A 22,998-nucleotide genomic window follows, 5' to 3' on the forward strand; every position below is an offset into this window, starting at 1 on the left:
TCATCACTGATGCCTGGCCAGTATACCGCCTCTCGGGCCCTCCGTCTGCACTTCTCAACCCCCAGGTGGCCTTCGTGTAGTTGGTCGAGGACCAGCTTGTGCATGCTGTGCGGAATCACAATCCGGTCCAGCTTTAGAGGGACACCAACAATGACGGCCAAGTCGTCTCAGACATTGTAGAACTGCAGGCACTGCCCTTTGAGCCACCCTCCCGTCATGTGGCGCATCACACGTTGTAGAAGGGGGTCAGCCGCAGTCTCTCGGCGAATACGGGCCAGACTGGACTCGTCAGCTGGCAGATTTGCCGCTGTGAAAGCCACCTGCGCCTCGACCTGACAGACGAACCCCTCCGAATCTGGCGGTGTGCTCACTGCTCTAGACAGGGCATCCGCAATGATAAGGTCCTTACCCGGGGTGTAGACCAGTTGGAAGTCATACCTCCTAAGTTTAAGTAGGATGCGCTGGAGGCGAGGGGTCATCTCGTTCAGGTCCTTATTTATGATGCTGACCAGGGGGCGGTGGTCAGTCTCAACGGTAAACTGGGGGAGACCATACACATAGTCATGGAACTTGTCCAACCCGGTTAGCAAGCCCAGGCACTCCTTTTCGATCTGCGCGTAGCGCTGTTCTGTGGGGGTCATGGCCCGCGAGGCATAGGCGACCGGGCCCATGACGCAGTGTCATCCCGCTGTAGGACCACTGCCCCAATGCCGGACTGGCTGGCATCCGTCGAGATTTTAATGGCACGAGATGTGTCGAAAAACGCCAATACCGGTGCTGTGGGGAGCTTAAGTTTGAGCTCCTCCCATTCCTGCTGGTGTGTGTGTAGCCACTGGAACTCCGTGGACTTCTTGGCGAGGTGGCGCAGTGCTGTCGTGTGGGAGGCAAGGTTGGTAATGAACTTCCCCAGGAAGTTGACCATGATCTGTCCATCAGTATGTATGTATGTATGTGATATGATGTTTACCTGAATATCATGACAGTTGCTTCTCCAACTGACTGAGCAATGCCACCAAAATCTTTCTTATCTTATCAGTGAGAAAGAAATAAGCAGCAGAAATGCAATGTAACTGAACAATGTGCTGTCGCAATGTGCACTCTGTGTCAAACCAATGTTTGACATAGTGGAGTGATTTGTTAAAAGTGAAATCTTGTAATTGCTAACTTCCAGCTATATCGTTGTGAGAAAGACCCAGCAGAGACTAGCTAGGTACCTTAATGGAGGGACTGAAGAAATAACAAAAGAAAAATGGAAAGTGGAAAGAAAACAGACTGAAATGCTGTTATTTCTGGTGATTGAGTGTCACTTGAAAGTTTGTATATTTTTGGTAACCCATTGTATTTCTATCTTATGGATTTAGATTTCCTGAATAAAACTAATAATTATAAAATATTTCCAGAGGTTTAATCTGGAAGTGCTAGATAACAAGTTTTAAAGATTATGATTTTCTGACATCTCACACTTGTTTCTGTTGGTAGTTTACACAAACATCTTGTTGAACATTTGAATGCAGAGATAATACTGAACACCATCACTGATGTCAGTGTTGCTTTGGAGTGGATACGATCAACATTTCTTTACATAAGAGCTCTTAAAAATCCAAACCACTATGGTAAGAATGAATGCTTCCTAACAGACAGAATAGCACATTAGATTACAACACTGTGTTTTCACTTATTGGATTTGTGCTCATCGGTTCTGTGTCTGCCTACTGTCATATCCAATGTGCAGTGGGTTTGGGAAATCTCAAACTGATTTGTAAAGGATGTAAATAAATTTCCCGTAATGCAGCATTTTAGAAATGCAGTAAAAATTCTTGTTGTGAGAAATGTAAGAGACAATTGTGATAGACTGAAGATATTATTCTGATAATACTGCTGACAAGGGATGCACTGTTGCTTCACAGCGCCAGGGTCTCGGATTCGATTCCTGTCTGTGCTGAGTCTGCACGTTCTCCCTGTGTCTGCGTAGATTTTCTCCGGGTGCTCCATTTTCCTCCTACAATTCCCCCCCACACACACAAAAAAGATGTGCTGTTAGGTGAATTGGACATTGTGATTTCTCCCTTTGTGTATCCGAACAGGTGCCGGAATGTGGCGACTAGGGGATTTTCACAGTACTTCATTGCAGTGTTAATGTAAACCTACTTGTGACAATAATAAATATTATTATTATTATTACATGGATTTGATTTTGATTTGATTTATTGTCACATGTACTGAAGTACAGTGAAAAATATTTTTCTGCGGCCGAGGGAACGTATACAGTACGTACATAGTAGACAAAGAGAATAATCAACAGAGAACATTGACAAATGGTACATCGACAAACAGTGATTGGTTACAGTGCAGAACGAGGGGCCAAACAAAGCAAATACATGAGCAAGAGCAGCATAGGGCGTCGTGAATAATGTTGTTACAGGGAACAGATCAGTCCGAGCTGGAGTCGTTGAGGACTCTTGTAACTGTGGGGATGAAACCGTTCCTATGTCTGGATGTGCTGGTCTTCAGACTTCTGTAACTTCCTCCTGATGGAAAGGTCTGGAAGAAGGCAATGCTGATAATGCTGTCTGCCTTCCTGAGGCAGCGGGAGGTGTATACAGAATCAATGTGGCGGTGGTAAGCTTGTATGATGCGCTGGGCTGAGTTCACCACACTGCAGTTTCTTGCGATCTTGGACTTTTTCCCAGGGTAGAGGGGTCAATTACTAGGGGGCATAGGTTTAAGGTGCGTGGGGCAAAGTTTAGAGGAGATGTACGAGGCACGTTTATTATGCAGAGGGTAATAAACTCGCTGCCGGAGGAGGTGGTGGAAGCAGGGACGATAGTGACATTTAAGGGGCATCTTGACAAATACAGGAATAGGATGGGAATAGAGGGATACGGACCCCGGAAGTGTAGAAGATTTTACCAGACGGGCAGCATGGTTGGCGCAGGCGTGGAGAGCCGAAGGGCCTGTGCTGTACTTTTCTTTGTTCGACCGAGCAGTTAACATACCAGGCTGTGATGCAGCCGGATATGATGCTCTCTATCGCACATCTGTAGAGGTTTGTGAGAGTCGATGCAGACATGCCTAATTTCTTTAGCTTCCGTAGAAAGTAGAGGTGTTGTTGGGCTTTCTTAACTGTTGCATCAACGTGAATGGACCAGGACAGACTGTTAGTGATGGTGACCCCCAGGAACTTAAAGCTATCGACCCTCTCCACTTCGGAGCCATTGATGCAGGCGGGAGAGTGTGTCGTGCTACGCTTCCTGAAGTTGATGATCAGTTCCTTGTCTTTCCGACATTTAGAGAGAGGTTGTTTTCGGCACACCATGCAACCAAGTGATGTATCTCCCTCCTGTATTCTATTTAAAAAAAATATTTTTTATTCTCCTCCTTTTTCACATTTTCTTCCACATTTACACCCACCACCAATAAACAATAATCAGTAACAAATATGTCAGTTCCCATATCAATAACAACGATCCCATCCTCCCACCAAACCCCAAACATTAGCCCGCATGTTCACACAAACAAATGACAAAAGGAATTAGGGATCACCCATAGTCGCCATAAACATACACAGCCCCCCTCCCCCCAACCCTCCCACCCACACGCCCCAACTGATGTTCGATGTTATCCAGTTCTTGAAAGTGCACAATGAATAATGCCCATGAATTGTAGAACCCTCCATCCTTCCCCTCAGTTCAAACTTAACCTTCTCAAGAGTCACGAATTCCAACATGTCCCCCTGCCATGTCAGGGCATAGGGTGGAGAGGTTGCTCTCCAATCTATCAGGATCCGCCTTCGGGCGATCAACGAGGCGAAGGCTACAACATCTGCCTCCGCACCCGTTTCCAACCCTGGCTGGTCCGACACTCCGAATATGGCCTCCCGGGGGCCCGGGTCCAGTTTCACGTGCACCACTTTAGAAATTACCCTAAAAACATCCTTCCAGTAATCCTCTAGCTTTGGACAGGACCAAAACATAAGAACATGATTAGCGGGGCCCCCTCCCGCAACATTCACACATGTCTTCTACTCCTTCAAAGAATAGGCTCATCCTCGCCCTCGCGAGGTGTGCTCTGTATACCACCTTCACCTGTATCAGCCTCAACCTCACGCACGAGGTGGAGGCAGTCACTCTCCGGAGCACCTCACACCAGAACCCCTCCTCCATATCCTCTCCCAACTCTTACTTCCACTTTGCTTTGATCCCTTCCAGTGGTGCCTTCTCCTCTTGCAAAATAGCTCCGTAAACCGCTGACACTACCCCCTTCTCCAGTCCCCCTGTCGTCAGCACCTCCTCCAGCAATGTGGAGGCTGGCTCCACCGGGAAGCTCTGTATCCCCTTTCTGGCAAAATCTCGAACCTGCATGTATCTAAACATTTCCCCCTGCTCCAGCCCATACTTTGCTTCCAGCTCCTTCAATCCTGCAAACCGACTACTCAGAAACAAATCTTTTAGTGTCTTAATCCCCTTCTCCTCCCATTTCTGCAAATTTCCATCCCACTTCCCTGGCTCAAATCTGTGGTTCCCCCGAATCGGCATTTCCCTTGACCCTGCCCCCAACCCGAAGTGTTGGGGAAACTGCCTTCAAATTCTCAATGAAGCTATTATTACCGGACTCCCTGAGTTTTTCCCCGGGGCTATCGGGAGCGGCGCTGTTGCTAGTGCTTTCAATCCCGACCCCCTGCACAAACTCTCCTCAGTTCTGACCCACTGGGAATCAACCCCTCTGACCCAGCTCCGCACCTTCTCCACATTCGCCGCCCGGGAGTAATACATCAAGTTCGGAAGACCCAAACCCCCTGCCTGCCTTCCCCTCTGTAGCAGCACCTTTCTAACTCTGGCCACCTTCCCTCCCCATATGAACGAATTAATCTTTCCCTCAATCTCTCTGAAAAAAGCCTTTGGCAGGAAAATCGGCAGGCATTGAAAAATAAACAGAAATCGCGACAACACGCTCATTTTAACCGCCTGTACCCGACCCGCCAGTGACAGAGGCAGACCACCCTACCTTGCCAGATCAGCTTTCACTCTCCCCACCAAAATAGAAATGTTGTACCTGCGGAGCTCCCCCCACTCCAGGGCAACCTGCACCCCCAAGTACCTAAAGTGAGTCCCTGCCCTACGGAATGGCAGCCCCTCCCTGCCCCCACCTCCGGCCGAGACACCACAAAATACCCACTCTTGTCGAGATTTAGTTTGTACCCCGAGAAAGACTCAAACACTCGAAGCAGCTCCAATATTCCCCCTATCGACACACTCAATTCCGACACATATAACAGCAAGTCATCGGCATATAAGGACACCCTATGCTCTATCCCCCCCGCACTATTCCTTTCCATACCCCCGAACCTCTTAATGCGATGGTCAACGGCTCCTCCTCCCTCCTCACTCGCCTCGTAGGCCCATCGAAACCTGCTAACCAGGCTCCAATGTCCGCAGCCCTTCTCTCACCTCACCTCCGTTCACCAGCCGACTTTAGTCCCCCCGCCAAGGTATACCGTCCCCTCCCACCCAGTCCCAGAGAAAGACAAAACAAAAACAACAACCCAACCCATACAATTCACTAAAATAAGATATGACCGTCGCAACACAGAATGCCAATCAACCCAACCAATAACTTGAACTCTGTAACAATGTGAAGAGAAGTAAATTACAATACACGTCAGTAAAAAGAAAGTTATAGCATTTATACATTTTCAGCTCCCCAATCACAGTCCGCAGTCTCTCTTCCAGCTCCGTTCCTCACGTCTGTCCCAAGCCTTCTGCCCTCACGAACGTCTCAGCCGCCTCCGCTGTCTCGAAATAAAAGTCTTTGGCATCACACGTCACCCTTTGCTTCGCCGGGTATACCATACCAAATTGCACCCCCTTTTTGTACAATGCCGCTTTCACTCGCCCGGACGCCACTCGTCTTTTTCCCAACTCCACCGTCAAGTCCTGGTTGATCCGAACTCCAGCACCATTCCACTGCACCTCGCGCTTCTGCTTCACCCAGCTTAACACATTCATCTTCATGCAGTACTTATGGAAGCAGATAATTACTGCTTTTGGTGGCTCATTCACTTTGGGCTTCGGCCTTAATGACCGATGAGCTCGGTCCAGCTCGTACCGGGTGGGGTTCTCACCCTCCCCCATCAACTCTGCCAATTTCTTAGTGAAGTACTCTGTTGGCCTTGGACCCTCTGTCCCTTCGGGCAAGCCCAAAATTCTCAGATTGTGCCTCGTCGAGCAGTTCTCCAAGTCCTCGAGCTTTGCTCGGAGTCCTCCGTTGACCTCCACCACCCTCCGTAGCTCGTCCCCCATCGAGGTGAACTGGTCGCTGTGCTGCGACACGGCCTCCTCCACTTCCTTCATCTTCTCGCCATGCTCTCTCACCTCGGCCGATATCTTTGCCACAGCTACCCTCACCAGGGCGATTGCCTCCTCCAACAATGACTTCAATGCGACCGCCATCTCCTTCCTCAAAGCCTCCATGTGCCTCGCAAACTGCTTTTCCAGTTTCACCGCCATCACCTCAGTCATCTTCTCTACCGTAAGTAGTTCGGCCCCGCCATGTGGCCCAGTGTCCGCCATCTTGTCAGCACTTTTGCTGTTCCTCTCATTCAACGGCGAGCCCGAGTTTCCTCCCTTCCTCAGCGCTGCTTTTCGCATCCTTTAAGGACTTATTATTTTTCCTTTTTTTTCACCCTTCTTTCCTTCTTCAATCTTTATTTTTTATTTTATAGAAAAGATTTTCCTTAAAAAAAAAAGACTTTCATCAAGTTTCTTTAAAACTTCTTTGTCTTTTTGTATTCCTCCAGAATTTCCCTGGGACCGGATTTCAGTCTTCTTACCACATTCTAAGCGGGAGCCACCCGATGTGGGACATCTCACGTACATCGCACCCTGGCTTCGGGCCTGCCGCCTAGTCCTCCGTTTGGCTCTGCCCCTGCTGCTCCGACCTCTGCGCGCACTGGGCCCGACGCCTCAGCACCAGCCGCCCGACACCCGCGCGGGGTTCCTCGCCGGTTTTCGAACCGGCCTCGCTTGATGCCTGGGACGGCAATAATTGGGGGGGAGAGCGAAGAATCGGGGAAACCCCAACAGCGCTGCAAATAGTGGCCACCGGCGGGAGCTCCTCTCGATGCGGCCGACCCGCTCGCAAACGCCACCGGAAGTCCCTCCCTCCTGCAGTCTGATTCGTCGTTGTTTGAGATACGGCCCACCACAGTCGTATCACCCGCAAAGTTATAGATTGAGTTGGAGTTAAATCTTGCCACCCAGTCATGTGTGTATCGAGAGTACAGTAGAGGTCTGAGCACGTTTTGTGAGGGCCACGAAGAATCCAGCACGAGATTTTAAGGATACAAAGTAATAACATTTATTTACAATAACATATATACATAACAGTAGCAGTAACTTCCCTTGCTACATACTCCTTCCTGCTGGTTCCTGAACTGGCCAGCTTTATTTATACTAGGAGTTTACTAATGGTTTCTCCGCCCCCCTCATTGGGGAAGCTCATACTCCCACAGGATTGTGGGATAGTCATTAGTCCCCAGCCAATGGTAAGTAGGCAGGTTATAACATCCCTCCCCCCCAAAGTCCAAGGAATCCACCGAAGACCCTGGCGAAGGAGGGCGTCGGACTCGTTTGGCCGCAGGCCGGACACCATTTGCACGCGGCGCTGGATCAGGCGGCGTGTAACGAGACGGAGACCGGCGCTTCCGTGATGAACGGCGCAATGGTTGTACATCCACGGCCCGTGGACCCGAGGATTCCCCCTCTGATGCATCCTGTGTCTCCATCTCGGAGTCAGAGTCTGCTGCCTCCGTCATGTCAGCGTCTCTATCTCCATTCGGTTCTATAACGACCTGCGCAGGCTTCGAGTGAGGCACCAGTGGAAGATTGTGAGGACTACCTTCCCTTGTCTCTGGTCTCTGCGGGTGTAGAAATGAGCTCCGGGGGCGGGGAATCTTTTGAGGGGATAGTCTTCTGGACTGAACGTGGTCGACATGTTTTCGCTGGAGATGACCCTGGGCTTGCACCTGGTAAGATATATGGCCCGTTTGGCGAAAGATTACACCAAGAACCCACTGGGCACCACCAGCAAAATTCTGAACGAACACTGGGTCACCGGGCGCAAACTGCCGAATTGGCCGATGCCGAGAAAATCCCTGTCCCTGCCGTTCTTGTGTGCGGCGTACTTTTGCGCCAATGTCCGGGAAAACCATACTAAGGCGGGTGCAAAGTCTCCGGCCCATTAGGAGTTCTGCGGGAGCTACCCCAGTCACTGCATGGGGGGTGGTCCTGTACGTAAACAAAAAGCGAGCCAGTCTTGTATCCATTGATCCGGAAGACTGCTTCTTTAGGCCTCTTTTGAATGTCTGCACTGCACGCTCTGCCAACCCATTTGAAGCCGGGTGGTAAGGGACTATGTGCCGAACCTTTGACAGGACTGGCTCCGCCTGGGTCCACTCACGGATCTGTGATGCCGTGACAGGCAAGGTGTCCATAAAATTTAGGGTTGCAACCACCTCACCGGTCATGGGGGTCGACATGGGGCCGGTCGATAAAGGCAATCGGCTCAGTGCGTCGGCATTTGCTATCTGCGTACCTGGTTTGTGCTCCAGAGAATACTCGTATGCAGCAAGCAACAAAGCCCAGCGCTGGATCCGTGCAGAAGCAATGGGCGGTATTGGCTTATCCTCTCTGAAAAGTCCCAGCAGAGGCTTATGATCAGTCACGATCGTGAAATGGCGGCCATACACATACTGGGGGAAGCGTTTCACCGCAAAAACCACTGCCAGGCCCTCCTTCTCGATCTGCGCGTACTTTTTCTCCGCTGCAGTCAATGTGCGGGAGGCGAAAGCTATCGGTCGCTCGGCCCCGTTCTCCATCTTGTGGGACAGGACGGCCCCAATACCATACGGGGATGCATCACATGTGACGAGCAAAGGCTTTCCAGGATCATAGTGGGTTAGTAACCCAGACGACAACAATTGTTGCTTTACCCGCCAGAAAGCGGTTTCTTGCGGCTGACCCCAAACCCAGGTGTGATTTTTCTTTAGCAGAAGGTGCAAAGGGGCCAGCGTAGTTGCCAGATTGGGGAGGAACTTTCCGTAATAGTTTACGAGACCGAGAAAAGAACGAAGATGCGAAGTGTCAGTCGGGGCGGGGGCATGTTGAATTGCACGCACCTTCTCTGCGATGGGGTGCAAACCTTCGCGGTCCACCCGATAACCTAGGTAGACTACTTCCTTTGCCTGAAATACGCACTTTGTGCAACGTAAATGGACTCCAGCCTCCGAAAGGCGTCTAAGGGCAGCCTCCACATTTTCCAAATGTTCCTGCTCCGATGTCCCTGTAATCAAAACGTCATCTAGGTAGACAGCCACACGTGGTAAACCTCTCAAAATGCCCTCCATAACACGTTGAAAAATTGCGCAGGCAGAGGATACTCCAAAGGGCAACCGTGTATATTCATACAGGCCCCGGTGTGTATTAATCGTTACATATGGTCGGGAGGCAGGGTCCAGCTCCAACTGCAGGTAGGCATGGCTCATATCTAATTTTGTGAACGAGAGTCCACCTGCAAGCTTCGCGTAGAGATCCTCTATGCGAGGCATTGGATATCGGTCGAGTCGGGAAACCGTATTCACTGTAAGTTTATAGTCGCCACACAAGCGAACTGTGGCATCTGGCTTCATTACAGGTACAATTGGTGCTGCCCAGTCAGCAAAACGGACGGGCCTGATAATACCCAAACTCTCCAAATGAGTGAGCTCCCCTTCTACCTTCTCGAGCAAGGCGTAAGGCACTGGGCGCGCCCGGAAATAGCGCGGCGTGGCTCCTGGTTCGACTTGGATACGGGCTACGGCCCCTTTTATTTTCCCCAAACCAGGCTGGAATACATCTGGGTATCGTCCTAGCACCTCAGTTAACCCTTCAGAAACTGTTTGGAGGATGTGCTGCCATTGCAACCACAAATGACGCAACCAGTCCCGACCCAACAGGCTGGGCCCATGGCCGCGTACGACGATAATTGGGAAACACCCCTCCTGGCGTCCATAAACAACAGGGGTCATTGTAGTTCCTGCAATGTCCAGTGGTTCCCCCGTGTAGGTGGCCAACCTGGCCTGTGAGTCGGTTAATGTAAGGGTCTGTATACCCTGCTTGATGCGGTCGAATGTCCTCTGCGCGATCACGGAGACCGCTGCGCCGGTATCCAGCTCCATCTCAAACGGGTGGCCATTTACACCTTAATGGGGGCCACACGGGGAGCTGCCACACAATGCAGCTGCAGGCAATCGTCCTCCGTCTCCACGTCCTCAGGAGTAGTCGCCGCAGGTTCATCCACATGGAAGGTACGGCCCCTGGGCTAGTCCCAGTTACAGCCCCTGGGCTGGTCCCAGTTTCGGTCGGAACGACGGCGCCTCTGGCGCCCCCAGGACCGCCGTCCGCGACAGGGTCGGCGCCTACAAGTCTGACACGGACATGGCTCCTCATCCATTGGCTCTGGAGAAGGCTCCCTTCGGGGAGGAATGTCCGACGGCCACTGGCGTCGGTCCGGACGTTGCCTCGCCCAAGGTACCGCAGGAGTGCGGGGGGATGTTTTCGGACGGAAGGGGTTGCACCCCAAGGCATGCACTTCCATTCCCTGTAGCTCCTGTACTCCTCGTTCTGCGCTCTCTCGGGACAATACTATTTGAATGGCCTGTTGAAAAGTCAATGTTGGCTCCGCTAACAACTTTCTCTGGGTGGGTGGCCGCATTGTTATTACCGCAAACCAAACGGTCGCGTAACATTTCTGACACGGTCTCACCATAGTCACAGTACTCCGCAATCCTGCGTAGCCTGGATAGAAAATCGGCAAGGGATTCTCCAGGGGTCCTCCCAGCGGTATTAAACCGGTAACGCTGGACTATCGTGGACGGGGTTGGGTTAAAATGTTGCCCCACTATATTAACAAGTTCATCAAACGTTTTGGTGTCCGGCGCAGCTGGGTACGTAAGGCTCCTAATCACCCCAAACGTATGCGGGCCGCAGGCAGTGAGCAATATGACCACCTGGCGCTCGTTTTCGGTGATATTGTTTGCCCGGAAATAGTAACGCATCCGTTGTGTGTACTGGTTCCAGCTTTCCATCGCAGCATCAAAAACATCCAAACGTCCGTACAGAGGCATGGTATAATAGAAAACAACTTCCAACCTGTATCCAACAAAAATCCAGGGAGGTGGCTTCAGCAGTGTGGACAGCTATTCACTTTAACCTTCGTCGCCAGTTTTGTGAGGGCCACGAAGAATCCAGCACGAGTTTTTCAGGATACAAAGTAATAACATTTATTTACAATAACATATATACATAACAGTAGCAGTAACTTCCCTTGCTACATACTCCTTCCTGCTGGTTCCTGAACTGGCCAGCTTTATTTATACTAGGAGTTTACTAATGGTTTCTCCGCCCCCCTCATTGGGGAAGCTCATACTCCCACAGGATTGTGGGATAGTCATTAGTCCCCAGCCAATGGTAAGTAGGCAGGTTATAACAGCATGCATCCTTGCGGGGACCCGGTATTGAGGATTAATGTGGAGGAGGTGCTGTTGCCTATTCTGACAGATTGCGGTCTGTTGGTGAGGAAGTCAAGGATCCAGCTGCACTTGGAGGGGTCAAGTCCAAGATTGCAGAGTTTGGTTATTAGTCTTGTCGGAATAATGGTGTTGACGGCGGAGCTGTAGTCGATAAACAGCAGTCTTACATAGGTGTCCTTGTTGTCGAGGTGTTCGAGTGTTGATTGTAGACCCAGGGAGACAGCATCTGCTGTGGACCGGTTGCAGTGATAGGCAAAGTGCAGTGGATCGAGACAGTCTGGGAGGCTGGCAGTGATCCGTCTCATGACTAGCCGCTCGAAGCATTTCACGATAACAGGCGTCAGGGCCACCGGCCACTGGAAAAGTCTTCCATATGTCTATACTAATGACTCTGACCATGATAAACATAAAAACTTTGCCAAAAATATAAGTTGTTCCTCATCTGTTGACCCAATAAACATAATTTAGATTTTTTTTCACTCTCTGGTCAAGCAATGGCTTTGTACACCATGGAGTAGGGGAGAATCATCTAACCAGAATCACAGTGAAGGATGCAATTCATAAAGAGGCAATATCAATTTATTTTTAATAAGTACATTAACATCTCTGTTAAAATAACAGACTAATACATTTCAAATTAATGCAATAAACTAATATGTAACTAAGATTAATCCCAATAGATTTTAATGCTGTTCTAATAGTTATTCATACCCGTTCCAGCTGGGATGGATTCAAGACCTTCCTATACCCATGGTGGAGGTTGTAATGCTGTGGATTGGACGTGCCTTTGGGCACAGAACTGAAGAATAGTTATTAACTGTGATACAGTGGTAGAGGAAACTGAATTGCCAGCTCTTCCTATTTCTTACGACCTATGATCCTACTCCTTATGACATGCATACAGAATTAATAAATAATATGTAAACTCATCAAAGAATGCAAAGATTTAAAACATAACCTCTATATTTTTTCTGAGGTTTTGCTACTGGACTCGACAGAGCTGGAATTGAAGCAAAGTTGCAAGGTACTTACGTTACTTTTATTCCTTTTTTAATTGAAATGGGTTCTTGGAGTCTCTTTATAAATTTGAAATACTTGAAACAAATATCAATTCCAATTTAAGGGTGCAAAAGTGACCATATTGGATCAACTGCAAGTTGCACCTGCCCAATTTTCCTTTCCGTTCAAGTCAGAGTTCTGCCCATAGACCTGTAGTTCCTGAAACAACAATTTAGAAATGTATCCTGTTTTTTTAGTAATTCTATTATTTGACATAATTTGGTGCTGGCATCTAATTAGTTGACAGAAAAGAAAGTAAGCCCATTTGATATGCACATGATTTTTTAAAAATAGATTCAATTGTAACTGTTTTGGTTGTGGTTTGCAAATAAATGTAGCAGCCTTCGCTCAATGGTAACACTTGTGCCACTGTGTCACATTATGCATTCAAGTCTCACTCCAGAGATTTGTATACCTAACCTGATTGACACTTCAGGGCAGTAGTGAAGAAGCTGTGCTTCCGACATTACAACAATGACTATGATTTAAAGGTACTTCATTGGCTGGCAAGTGCTTTGGGGCATCCTCAGGTCATGAAGGGAAGTATATAAATGCAAGTCTTTTCTTAAGTATCACAATAGCTAATTGTGTCATTTCCTGGCACCATGCAGGAGGCTAAAATACACAACAACTTTTGTTTTTCCATCATGAGAAGAGATTGGCCTGAATTTAAGTATGCTTGGTGTGGATAGAAACACACATCGGAAAATTCCATAGTACCACGTGTTAATTCATTTTGAAGCCATTGGGTGAAGTAGGAAACATACACCAAGTTTTTAACCTAATACTAGATTTACCACAGAATGTAACATTGCAACCATAACCTAACCAATACCCAGTGTCCTAGAAGTCCCTCTTTATATGAGCTCACGGTATTTATTCAATGAATGCCCTTCTTAACCATAACATTTCAGTAAACATACCATTAACAGTACACCCATGATTTTCCAACCATTAGTCTTTTCAGACTAGTAACTGTTTTCATCCTGTCAGAAAAATCTAGATCATGCACAAGAAAGCTGAATATGCATTTCAATGGCATGGGGCGGGATTCTCCCTTTGGGGGACTAAGTGCCCACGCCCGCCCGAAAACGGGCGCGAATCACTCCAGAATTTTTTCTTGAAAGTTCGGGGTGATTCCCCGTTCTCCAGGGGGCTAGCAGGCCTCTGGCGTGCGTCCCGCAGCTTTGGCCGTCAGCTGGACAGACGGCGCGGCCGCGGATGCGCACGGCGGCCACAAGCAGGTCCACGCCAATCAGGTTAGGCTTACAAATCTCTGGAGTGAGACTTGAATGCATAATATGACACAGTGGCACAAGTGTTACCATTGAGATAAGGCTGCTACATTTATTCGCAAACCACAACAAAAACAGTTACAATTGAATCTATTTTTTAAAAATAATTTGCACGGGGGGCCTTTTCCAACGGCCCCGACCGGCACCGCATCGATCACGCATTCGCGAATGGCGGCGATTCTCCGTTCGCCGGAGAATCTGCGTGCCGGAGTTGGAGCCTATTTTGGGTAATTCTCCACCCCCGCGCCGAGCGCGATTTTGGGGCGGAGAGTCGGAGAATCCCGCCGATGATTCTGGAAATTGTACTGGCATGGTAGGCTGATAAAATGTGATTTGAAAATTATTTCTAACAGCAGCTTTACCATCAGTACAAACCCATTTCACTTCACACCACCTCCACAGTAATGTTGGGAAATTTTCTTGGGTTTGTACTAGAGCACACTGGATTGCCTCGACTTGACTGAGATTGTAAAATCTTTTGTATGCCCTCCAAAAGAACCTGCACAGTTTTCCTCTATTTAAATTAACAGATGAAAAAGTCGATTGTTTCTTTTTCTCGGCATGTGCTTCACCCAGGCCTAATGTTCCAGTATTTGCAGCAGGTAGCTGATCCAGTTTGTCCAAGCGTTTGTTCCAGGAAAATGCCTTGTACAGTGTAGCCTGTATCTGAAATCACACCTTATCTGGCACTGGAACAAAGCTAAGTGAGACACTGTGGAGATAGTTGAGGCCTTTGCACCCAATTTCTACATCTCCAGTTTAGCATCACAAAAAAGCTGAAACTCTGGCCCAGATTTTCGTCCTTAAGTCAGGTTCACTGAGGCAGGAGATTTACCAGCTTAGTGAGCCTGAGCTTTAAAAATGGCCATCCACAGGTGGGAATTTCGGTCAGCGGGGCAGGCTGAAACAGGAGTCTGAGGGGCAAACATAGAAAGAAATCTGCAGGCTGGGCGCAAGAACTGCCTCTGTGCTCAGGCCCTGTGTTTAAACATGTAGCACCATCGATCACACACGAGGCGAGACGTAGAGAACTTCAATCGAGACTTTATTGAGCAGACTTGTTCCCCAGCAGCTCAGTCACAGAATGCAGCTGCGGGGAACAAACCGGGTTCTTATACCCCGCCTATCTGGGTGAAGCCCAGTAGGCGGCAGATCCAATCAGGACCCAGCATCTGTCCTCCAATAGCTCCTCGGCATTCATGGTGTACCGTATTACCCCTAATACATACCACCACATTCTCCCCTTGTTAAAAAGGAACCCGGCGGGGTGGTGGGTGGTATGGTGGTAGGGGTTTACAGGGTCGGTGCCTTAACCATTGAACTATATGCAACCATGCCGCTTTTACTGGGCCATTGAATTATTCACATTTTACCCGATTAGCAGCGTTAACTATTTACAACAATGCCGCTTTACTGGGCCACTGAATTATATACATCTTAAGTCGACTCGATGAGTCGAGATGGTGCTCTAGGCGCCCTTTCCGATCGTCTCAGCCCGGGTGGTGGTGGTGGTGGTGCTGGCTCAGGTCCGGTCGACTCTGGGAGCATCGCGCTGTCCCTCTCTGTTTCCTTACTCCTGGGCGGGCCTGGGAGGAGAACCGATCCCCCCGGGAAGGGGGTGGCTGCGGGGTGCACCGGCGGGAGTGAGGGAGTGGTGATTGGTGTTGGGGGGGTGTGGGGAGCTCCGGCGGGCGCCAGGTCCCGCAGAGAGACCGTGTCCTGTCGGCCGTCTGGGTACGCCACGTAGGCGTACTGCGGGTTTGCGTGGAGTAGATGTACCTTTTCCACCAGTGGGTCTGATTTGTGTGCCCGCACATGTTTCCGGAGCAGGATGGGTCCCTGGGCTGCCAGCCAGGTCGGAAGTGACGTTCCAGAAGTGGACTTCCTAGGGAAGACAAGGAGGCGCTCGTGAGGCGTTTGGTTCGTGGTGGTACACAGCAGGGACCAGATAGAATGAAGGGCATCCGGGAGGACTTCCTGCTAGCGGGAAGTTGGGTGACTCCTGGACCGTAGGGCCAGTCGGACGGTCTTCCAGACTGTTCCGTTCTCCCTCTCTACCTGCCCGTTCCCCCGGGGGTTGTAGCTGGTCATCCTGCTCGAGGCTATGCCCTTGCTGAGCAGGAATTGACACAGCTCGTCACTCATGAAGGAGGACCCCCTATCGCTATGGATGTAGGCGGGGAAACCAAACAGGGTAAAGATGGTGCAGAGGGCTTTAATGACCGTGGCCGCGGTCATGTCGGGGCAGGGGATGGCGAAGGGGAAACGGGAGTATTCGTCAACGACGTTAAGAAAGTACGTGTTGCGATTGATGGAGGGGAGGGGGCCTTTGAAATCCAAACTGAGGCGTTCAAAGGGACGGGAAGCCTTTATCAGGTGCGCTCTATCTGGCCTGAAAAAATGCGGTTTGCATTCTGCGCAGATTTGGCAGTTCCTGGTGACTGTTCGGACCTCCTCAACGGAGTACGGGAGGTTGCGGGCCTTTATGAAGTGGTAGAAACGAGTGACCCCCCGGGTGGCAGAGGTCCTGTTGGAGGGCTTGGAGATGGTCCACTTGTGCGTTGGCACATGTGCCGCGAGATCGGGCATCGGATGGCTCGTTCAGCTTTCCGGGACGGTACAAGATCTCATAATTGTAGGTGGAGAGTTCGATCCTCCACCGCAGGATGTTGTCGTTTTTTATCTTGCCCCGCTGTGCATTATCGAACATGAAGGCTACCGACCGTTGGTCAGTGAGGAGAGTGAATCTCCTACCGGCCCGGTAATGCCTCCAATGTCGCACAGCTACCACTATGGCGTGGGCCTCCTTTTCTACTGAGGAGTGGCGAATTTCTGAAGTGTGGAGGGTCCGGGAGAAAAAAGCCACGGGTCTGACCGCTTGGTTGAGAGTGGCCGCCAGAGCTACGTCGAATGCGCCACTCTCGACTTGGAAGGGGAGGGACTCGTCGATGGCGCGCATCGTGGCCTTTGCGATATCCGCTTTGATGCGGCTGAAGGCCTGGCGGGCCTCTGTCGACAGGGGAAAAGTAGTGGACTGGATTAGTGGGCGGGCCTTGTCTGCGTATTGAGGAACCCACTGGGCGTAATAAGAAAAGAAGCCCAGGCAGCGTTTCAGGGCTTTGGCACAGTGGGGGCGAGGGAACTCCATGAGGGGGCGCATGCGTTCGGGGTCGGGGCCTATCACTCCAATACGCACTACGTAGCCCAAGATGGCTAGACGGTCGGTGCTAAACACGCATTTTTCCTCGTTGTAGGTGAGGTTGAGGGCGTTAGCGGTCTGGAGGAATTTGCGGAGGTTGGCGTCGTGGTCCTGCTGGTCGTGGCTACAGATGGTGACGTTGTCGAGGTACGGGAACGTGGCCCGTAAACCGTGCTGGTCAACCATTCGGTCCATCTCCCGTTGGAAGACCGAGACTCCGTTCGTGACGCCGAATGGAACCCTTAAGAAGTGGTATAGCCGTCCGACTGCTTCGAAGGCAGTGTACTTGCGGTCACCGGGGCGAATGGGGAGCTGGTGGTAGGTGGACTTAAGGTCCACGGTGGAGAAGACCTTGTACTGTGCAATCCGATTGACCATGTCGGATATGCGGGGAAGAGGGTACGCATCTAGCTGCGTGTACCTGTTGATGGTCTGACTGTAGTCTACGACCATCCTCTGCTTCTCCCCTGTCTTCACAACTACCACCTGGGCTCTCCAGGGACTATTACAGGCCTGGATTATGCCTTCCTTCAGCAGCCGCTGGACTTCGGACCTGATAAACATCCGGTCTTGGGTGCTGTACCGTCTGCTCCTAGTGGCGACGGGTTTGCAATCCGGGGTGAGGTTCGCAAACAAGGAGGGCGGTTCGACCTTGAGTGTCGCGAGGCCGCAGATAGTCAGTGGGGGTATAGGGCCGCCAAATTTGAATGTTAAGCTCTGGAGGTTGCATTGGAAGTCCAACCCCAGGAGGGTGGGAGCGCAGAGGTGGGGGAGGACATAGCCGGTAATTCTTGAACTCTCTCCCCTGCACCGTTAGGTTTGCGATGCAGAACCCTTTGATTGCAACGGAGTGGGACCCCGCTGACAGGAAAATCTTTTGGGTGCTGGGCCGAATTGCAAGGGAACAGCGTCTTACCATGTCCGGGTGAATAAAACTCTCCGTGCTCCCCGAGTCGATCAAACACGGCGTCTCGTGCCCGTTCACCAGCACCTTTGTCGTTGTCGTCTGGAGCGTCCGGGGCCGTGACTGGTCGAGGGTCACCGATGCCAAACGTGGTTGGTGCATCAGATCGTTGTCTTCAGGCAGTGTGGAGCCGTCCATGCTGGGGTCCTTGCCTGTCAGCCAAGATGGCGGCGTCCATGGGTCGCACGCGGCCGGGGGTGGACAAAATGGCCGCTCCCATGGGTCGCACGCGGCCGGGGGTGGACAAAATAGCCGCTCCCATGGATCGCACACGGCCCGTGGGTAGGAAGATGGCATCGCCTGTTCCCCCCCCCCCCCCCGTGGTGTCCGGGGTCCAAAATGGCGGCACCCGTTGGCCGCCCGTGGGTCGCTGGGGGGATTGGGCCTGTGGTCCCGTTTCTTCCCCGGAGATATCGGCGACCCCATGGGACTGGCACACCGCTGCGTAGAGCCCCTTTTTGCCACAGCTTTTACAGGTGGCCGAGCGGGCCGGGCAGCACTGGCGGGGGTATTTCGGCTGCCCGCAAAAGTAGCAGTGGGGCCCCCCCCGGGTGGTCTGGGATTCTAGCTGCGCACGTTTGCGGAGGGGTGGGGGGTGCCAGGGGGTCGGTCGCGGCGGGGGTCCACGGGGCCCAAGGGGCTGTAGTGCGGTCGGGGGCATAGGCGCGGGCGTTTCGGGAGGCCACATCGAGGGAGGCTGCAAGGGCCTGTGCCTCTGTGAGTCCGAGAGAGTCTTTCTCTAAAAGTCTCTGGCGAATTTGCGATGATGCCAAACCTGCTACGTAAGCGTCTCTGATCAGGAGGTCCGTATGTTCATTCGCCGTTACCGCTGGGCAGTCGCAGTTTCTGCCCAGGATCGTTAGAGCATTGAAAAATTCGTCTAGCGATTCCCCGGGGATTTGCCGTCTCGTCGTGAGCTGGTAGCGTGCGAGGACCTGGTTGACGGGCCTAATGTAGGTCTGTTTCAGCGAGTTAATCGCCGCTGGGAATTCTTCCGCATCCTCGATGAGTGAGTAGATTTCGGGACTCACCGTGGAATGCAGGACCTGCATCTTCTGGTCTTCCGTTTGTCTGCCGGGGGCCGTTCGGAGGTATCCCTCAAAGCACGCCAGCCAGTGCTTAAACGCCGATGTTGCGTTAGCTGCTTGGGGGCCGAATCACAGGTACTCCGGGGCGATCCGGAGCTCCATATTCCTTTTTAAGTCTGCCCAATAAATTGTAGCACCATCGATCACACACGAGGCGAGACGTAGAGAACTTCAATCGAGGCTTTATTGAGCAGACTTGTTCCCCAGCAGCTCAGTCACAGAATGCAGCTGCAGGGAGCAAACCGGGTTCTTATACCCCGCCTATCTGGGTGGCGCCCAGTAGGCGGTAGATCCAATCAGGACCCAGCATCTGTCCTCCAATAGCTCCTCAGCATTCATGGTGTACCATATTACCCCTAATACATACCACCACAAAACATATAAAATATAATAAAACAAAAAATATCCCTTCAGCAACCCCGACACACTTCCTATGCTCTCATCCCCTCAGCCGCCTCCCACACATTTCTTATGTCCCAATCAAGACAACCCATGCTCTCCACCGACCTCCCATGACTGCTACATCCCTATGCCAACTTACATATGGATTGGAACAGGAATAGGCCACTCAGTCCCTTGAGCCTGCTTTACCTTTCAGTAAAATCGTGGCTAAGCGATTGAAACCTCAACTCTGTATTTCCGCCTACTCCCAAAACCTTTCACATCCTTCCTTATCAAGAATCTATCTAGCTCTGCCTTAAATATATTCAAAGACTCTGCATAGCGGCCTTTTGAAGAAGAGAGTTCCAAAGATTCATGCCCTCTGAGAGAAAACATTCCTCCTCATCTACGTCTTAAATGAGTGACCTTTTATTTTTAAACAGTGACCCTTAGTTCTTGATCCTCCCACAAGAGAAAACATCCTCTTCACATCCACCCTGTCAAGACCCATCTTAAAGATTTCAATCAAGTTGCCTCTTATTTTCTAAACTCCGATGAATACGAGCCTAACCTGTCCAACCATTCCTCATAAGACGGCCCACCCGATCCATGTTTTGTAAACCTTTTTCTGAACCGCTTCCAGTGCATTTGCATCCTTCAGTAAGGAGACCATTACAGTACTCAGGATATGGTCTCAACGATGCCCTGTATAGCTGAAGCATTCCCTCTGTACTTTTGTAGTCAACTTCCCTTGTGATAAATGGTAACGTTCTGTTAGCTTTCCTAATTACTTGCTGTATCTACATACTAATGTTTTATGATTGATTCACTAGGACACCTAGATCCCTCTGCATCTCAGAGCTTTGCTTTCACCATTGAGATAATATGCTTTATTATTCTCCCTACCAAAATGAACAATTTCCCACTTTCCCCCAATATATTCCATTTTCCAGATTTTCATCCACTCACTTAACCTATCCCTATCCCTTTGTGACCTCCTTATGTCCTCCTCATAACTTAATAATAATCACTTATTGTTACAAGTAGGCTTCAATGAAGTTACTGTGAAAAGCCTCTAATCGCCACATTCCGGCGCCTGTTCGGGGAGGCCGGCACGGGAATTGAACCCGTGCTGCTTGTCTTGTTCTGCATTGCAAGCCAGCTGTTTAGCCCACTGTGCTAAACCATCCCCGATAATAATAATCGCTTATTTTCACAAGTAGGCTTCAACGAAGTTACTGTGAAAAGCCCCGAGTCGTCACATTCCGGCTTCTCTTCGGGGAGGCCGGTACGGTAATTGAACCCGCGCTGCTGGCATTGTTCTGCATTACAAGCCAGCTGTTTAGCCCACTGTGCTAAACCAGCCCCTCACTTACTTTGCTACCTATCTTTGTCATCAGCAAATTTAACTTAATGTCCTTCCACCCACTGCTATTGCCCCCATAGCCCCAAAGCAACCCTTTGTCCCTACCTCCTCCATGCCATCTCATCTAATATCCTTGGACAGTTCCTTAACAGGTTTGACACTTCCTGAGCAACTTTTACAGGTTTGACACTTCCGGGATATCTTTGACAACTTACCATTACCTTAACAGCTGGGCACCTCTCTTACAGTTTGGCAGTGCCAATGAGTTTGTACATAAAAAGTGCATAATCATGAATTACCTCTCTCAAAGGAGTACCTTGAGCGGGATTCTCCAATAACAGGGCTATGTCCAAACTCCGGCATCAAAACACGGGCGTTTCACTCTGGACTTTTCCTGAAGAAAGTCCAGAGTGATTTTCCTACCTGAAGGGGACTAGCAGGGCCCCGGAGTACTCCTCGCAGCTTTGGCTGCCGATATGGGGCCCTGCACTTCCGGTCGAGGGTCCGCGCATACGCCGACGCGGCCTTTGGCGGACGCCCCATGCGACATGGTGGACTCGCACCCCGGACTGGCTGCGAAAATATAGGCCCTCCCGAGATCGCACGCGCCCGCGGATCGGTGGCCCCCGATCACTAGCTTAGCCATCCGTGAGGCCCCCCCCCATGAAGGATCTCCCCGCCCCCCACCAGGGCGGCGGCAGACTGACTCCTCTGCCGCCTCCGGGCGTTTCCGACAGGCAAACCGTGGTTAGAACCACGGCGTCGAGAACGTGGCCAGGTTTCATCGCAGTATCGCCTCGGGGGCCTCTGTCAATGGCCCCCTACCTGCGCCGTGTAGAACGCGCACACTCGATTCGCGGCGATTCTCCGGGGATCGAAGAATCGGCGGAGCAGCGTCCCGCCGGATTTCGGCGTTAACACCCATTCTCCGCCCCCACACCGATCGCGGTTTCGGCGCAGAGGCTCAGAAAATCCTGTCCCTTATCTCTCCAAAGGGCTGGGTGTCCATTAGAACTCACCAAGTTCGAGGGGGCATGGTGGTGCAGTGGTTAGCACAGCTGCCTATGGCGCTCAGGACCCGAGTTCGAAACCGCCCCACGGGTCACTATGTGCATTTTGCAAATTCTCTCCATGTTTGTGTGGGTCTCATTCCCACGACCTAAAGGCGTGCAGGTTCGGTGGATTGGCTATGCTAAATTGCCCCTTAGTGTCTGAAAGGTTAGGTGGTGTTACTGGGTTATGAGGATAGGGTGGAGACATGGGCTTAAGTAAGGTGCACTTTCCAAGGGCTGGTGCAGACTCAATGGGCTGAATGGTCTCCTTCTGCACTGTAAATTCTTTGAATGTAGGATATTTTTAGATATATTAAGTGCTGCAGCAATGTTAAGCGTGACACGGCTGGTATTTACACAGCTCGCGTCACCTCGCGAAATCTAATTGGATCTCGCAAGATGCCGCGATCTGGATCCCACCCACAGTGTACGTGACCTAAATTTGCACATTAAGTGTGCAGTTAGGCACACTTAAACATGTCTCTGCCAGAGCTAATCAGTCCCCGGGTTCTAACGGCCTCACTGACGAGACCCCAGCCCGGCGCCGTTTTACAACCACCTGCACAGATGGGGCCCAGACGGAACAGAACTTTGGGAGGTCTCTCAGGCGAGCAGAGACCCCCGAGTGGTCAGCCTCTGGGCAGAGTGCCAGGCTGGTTATGCCAAGGTGCCATGGTGGCATTTTGCCCATACCAGGGATGCCCTGCGTTTATGAGGTGGAGTGCGGGGGAGCTCAAGAACCCCCAACAGGTAAGTTGGGGCATGGGTAGGTAGGCGGGGCTGGTGTTGGGGTCCTGCCCGGTGAGGCCCAAGAAAATACCAGAGTCCCTTACAATAGCGGGGTCGTTCCCGGTGCTTGTCGTGCCAGGAAACGCCCCACTAACTTTTTTCCGTTAAATCGGGCCCTTTACATCTACTAAAGTTGTGATTAAGAGGTAAAGAATTAGCCAGGCTGTGATGTCACTTATGGGAGGGGCTTGGTCTGTTTTTTAGTTTAGTTTCAGCCCTACCCTGTGTCTGTTGTTTTA

At 50.9% G+C, this 22,998-nt stretch overlaps 1 protein-coding gene across 1 annotated transcript in view; it reads left to right on the top strand.

Moving 5' to 3' along the window:
* The window catches only part of hfm1 (helicase for meiosis 1), a 367,785-nt gene that overhangs the window by 222,577 nt on the left and 122,210 nt on the right, over positions 1–22,998 (top strand). The window contains exons 19-20 of the mRNA XM_072512843.1: positions 1,480–1,613; positions 12,543–12,590. Of these exons, the coding sequence (XP_072368944.1) occupies positions 1,480–1,613; positions 12,543–12,590 (182 nt within the window). The remainder of the gene's footprint in view (positions 1–1,479; positions 1,614–12,542; positions 12,591–22,998) is intronic.

This window comes from Scyliorhinus torazame, chromosome 7 (genome assembly GCF_047496885.1).
Source record: "Scyliorhinus torazame isolate Kashiwa2021f chromosome 7, sScyTor2.1, whole genome shotgun sequence".
NCBI classification, from domain to species: Eukaryota; Metazoa; Chordata; class Chondrichthyes; order Carcharhiniformes; family Scyliorhinidae; genus Scyliorhinus; species Scyliorhinus torazame.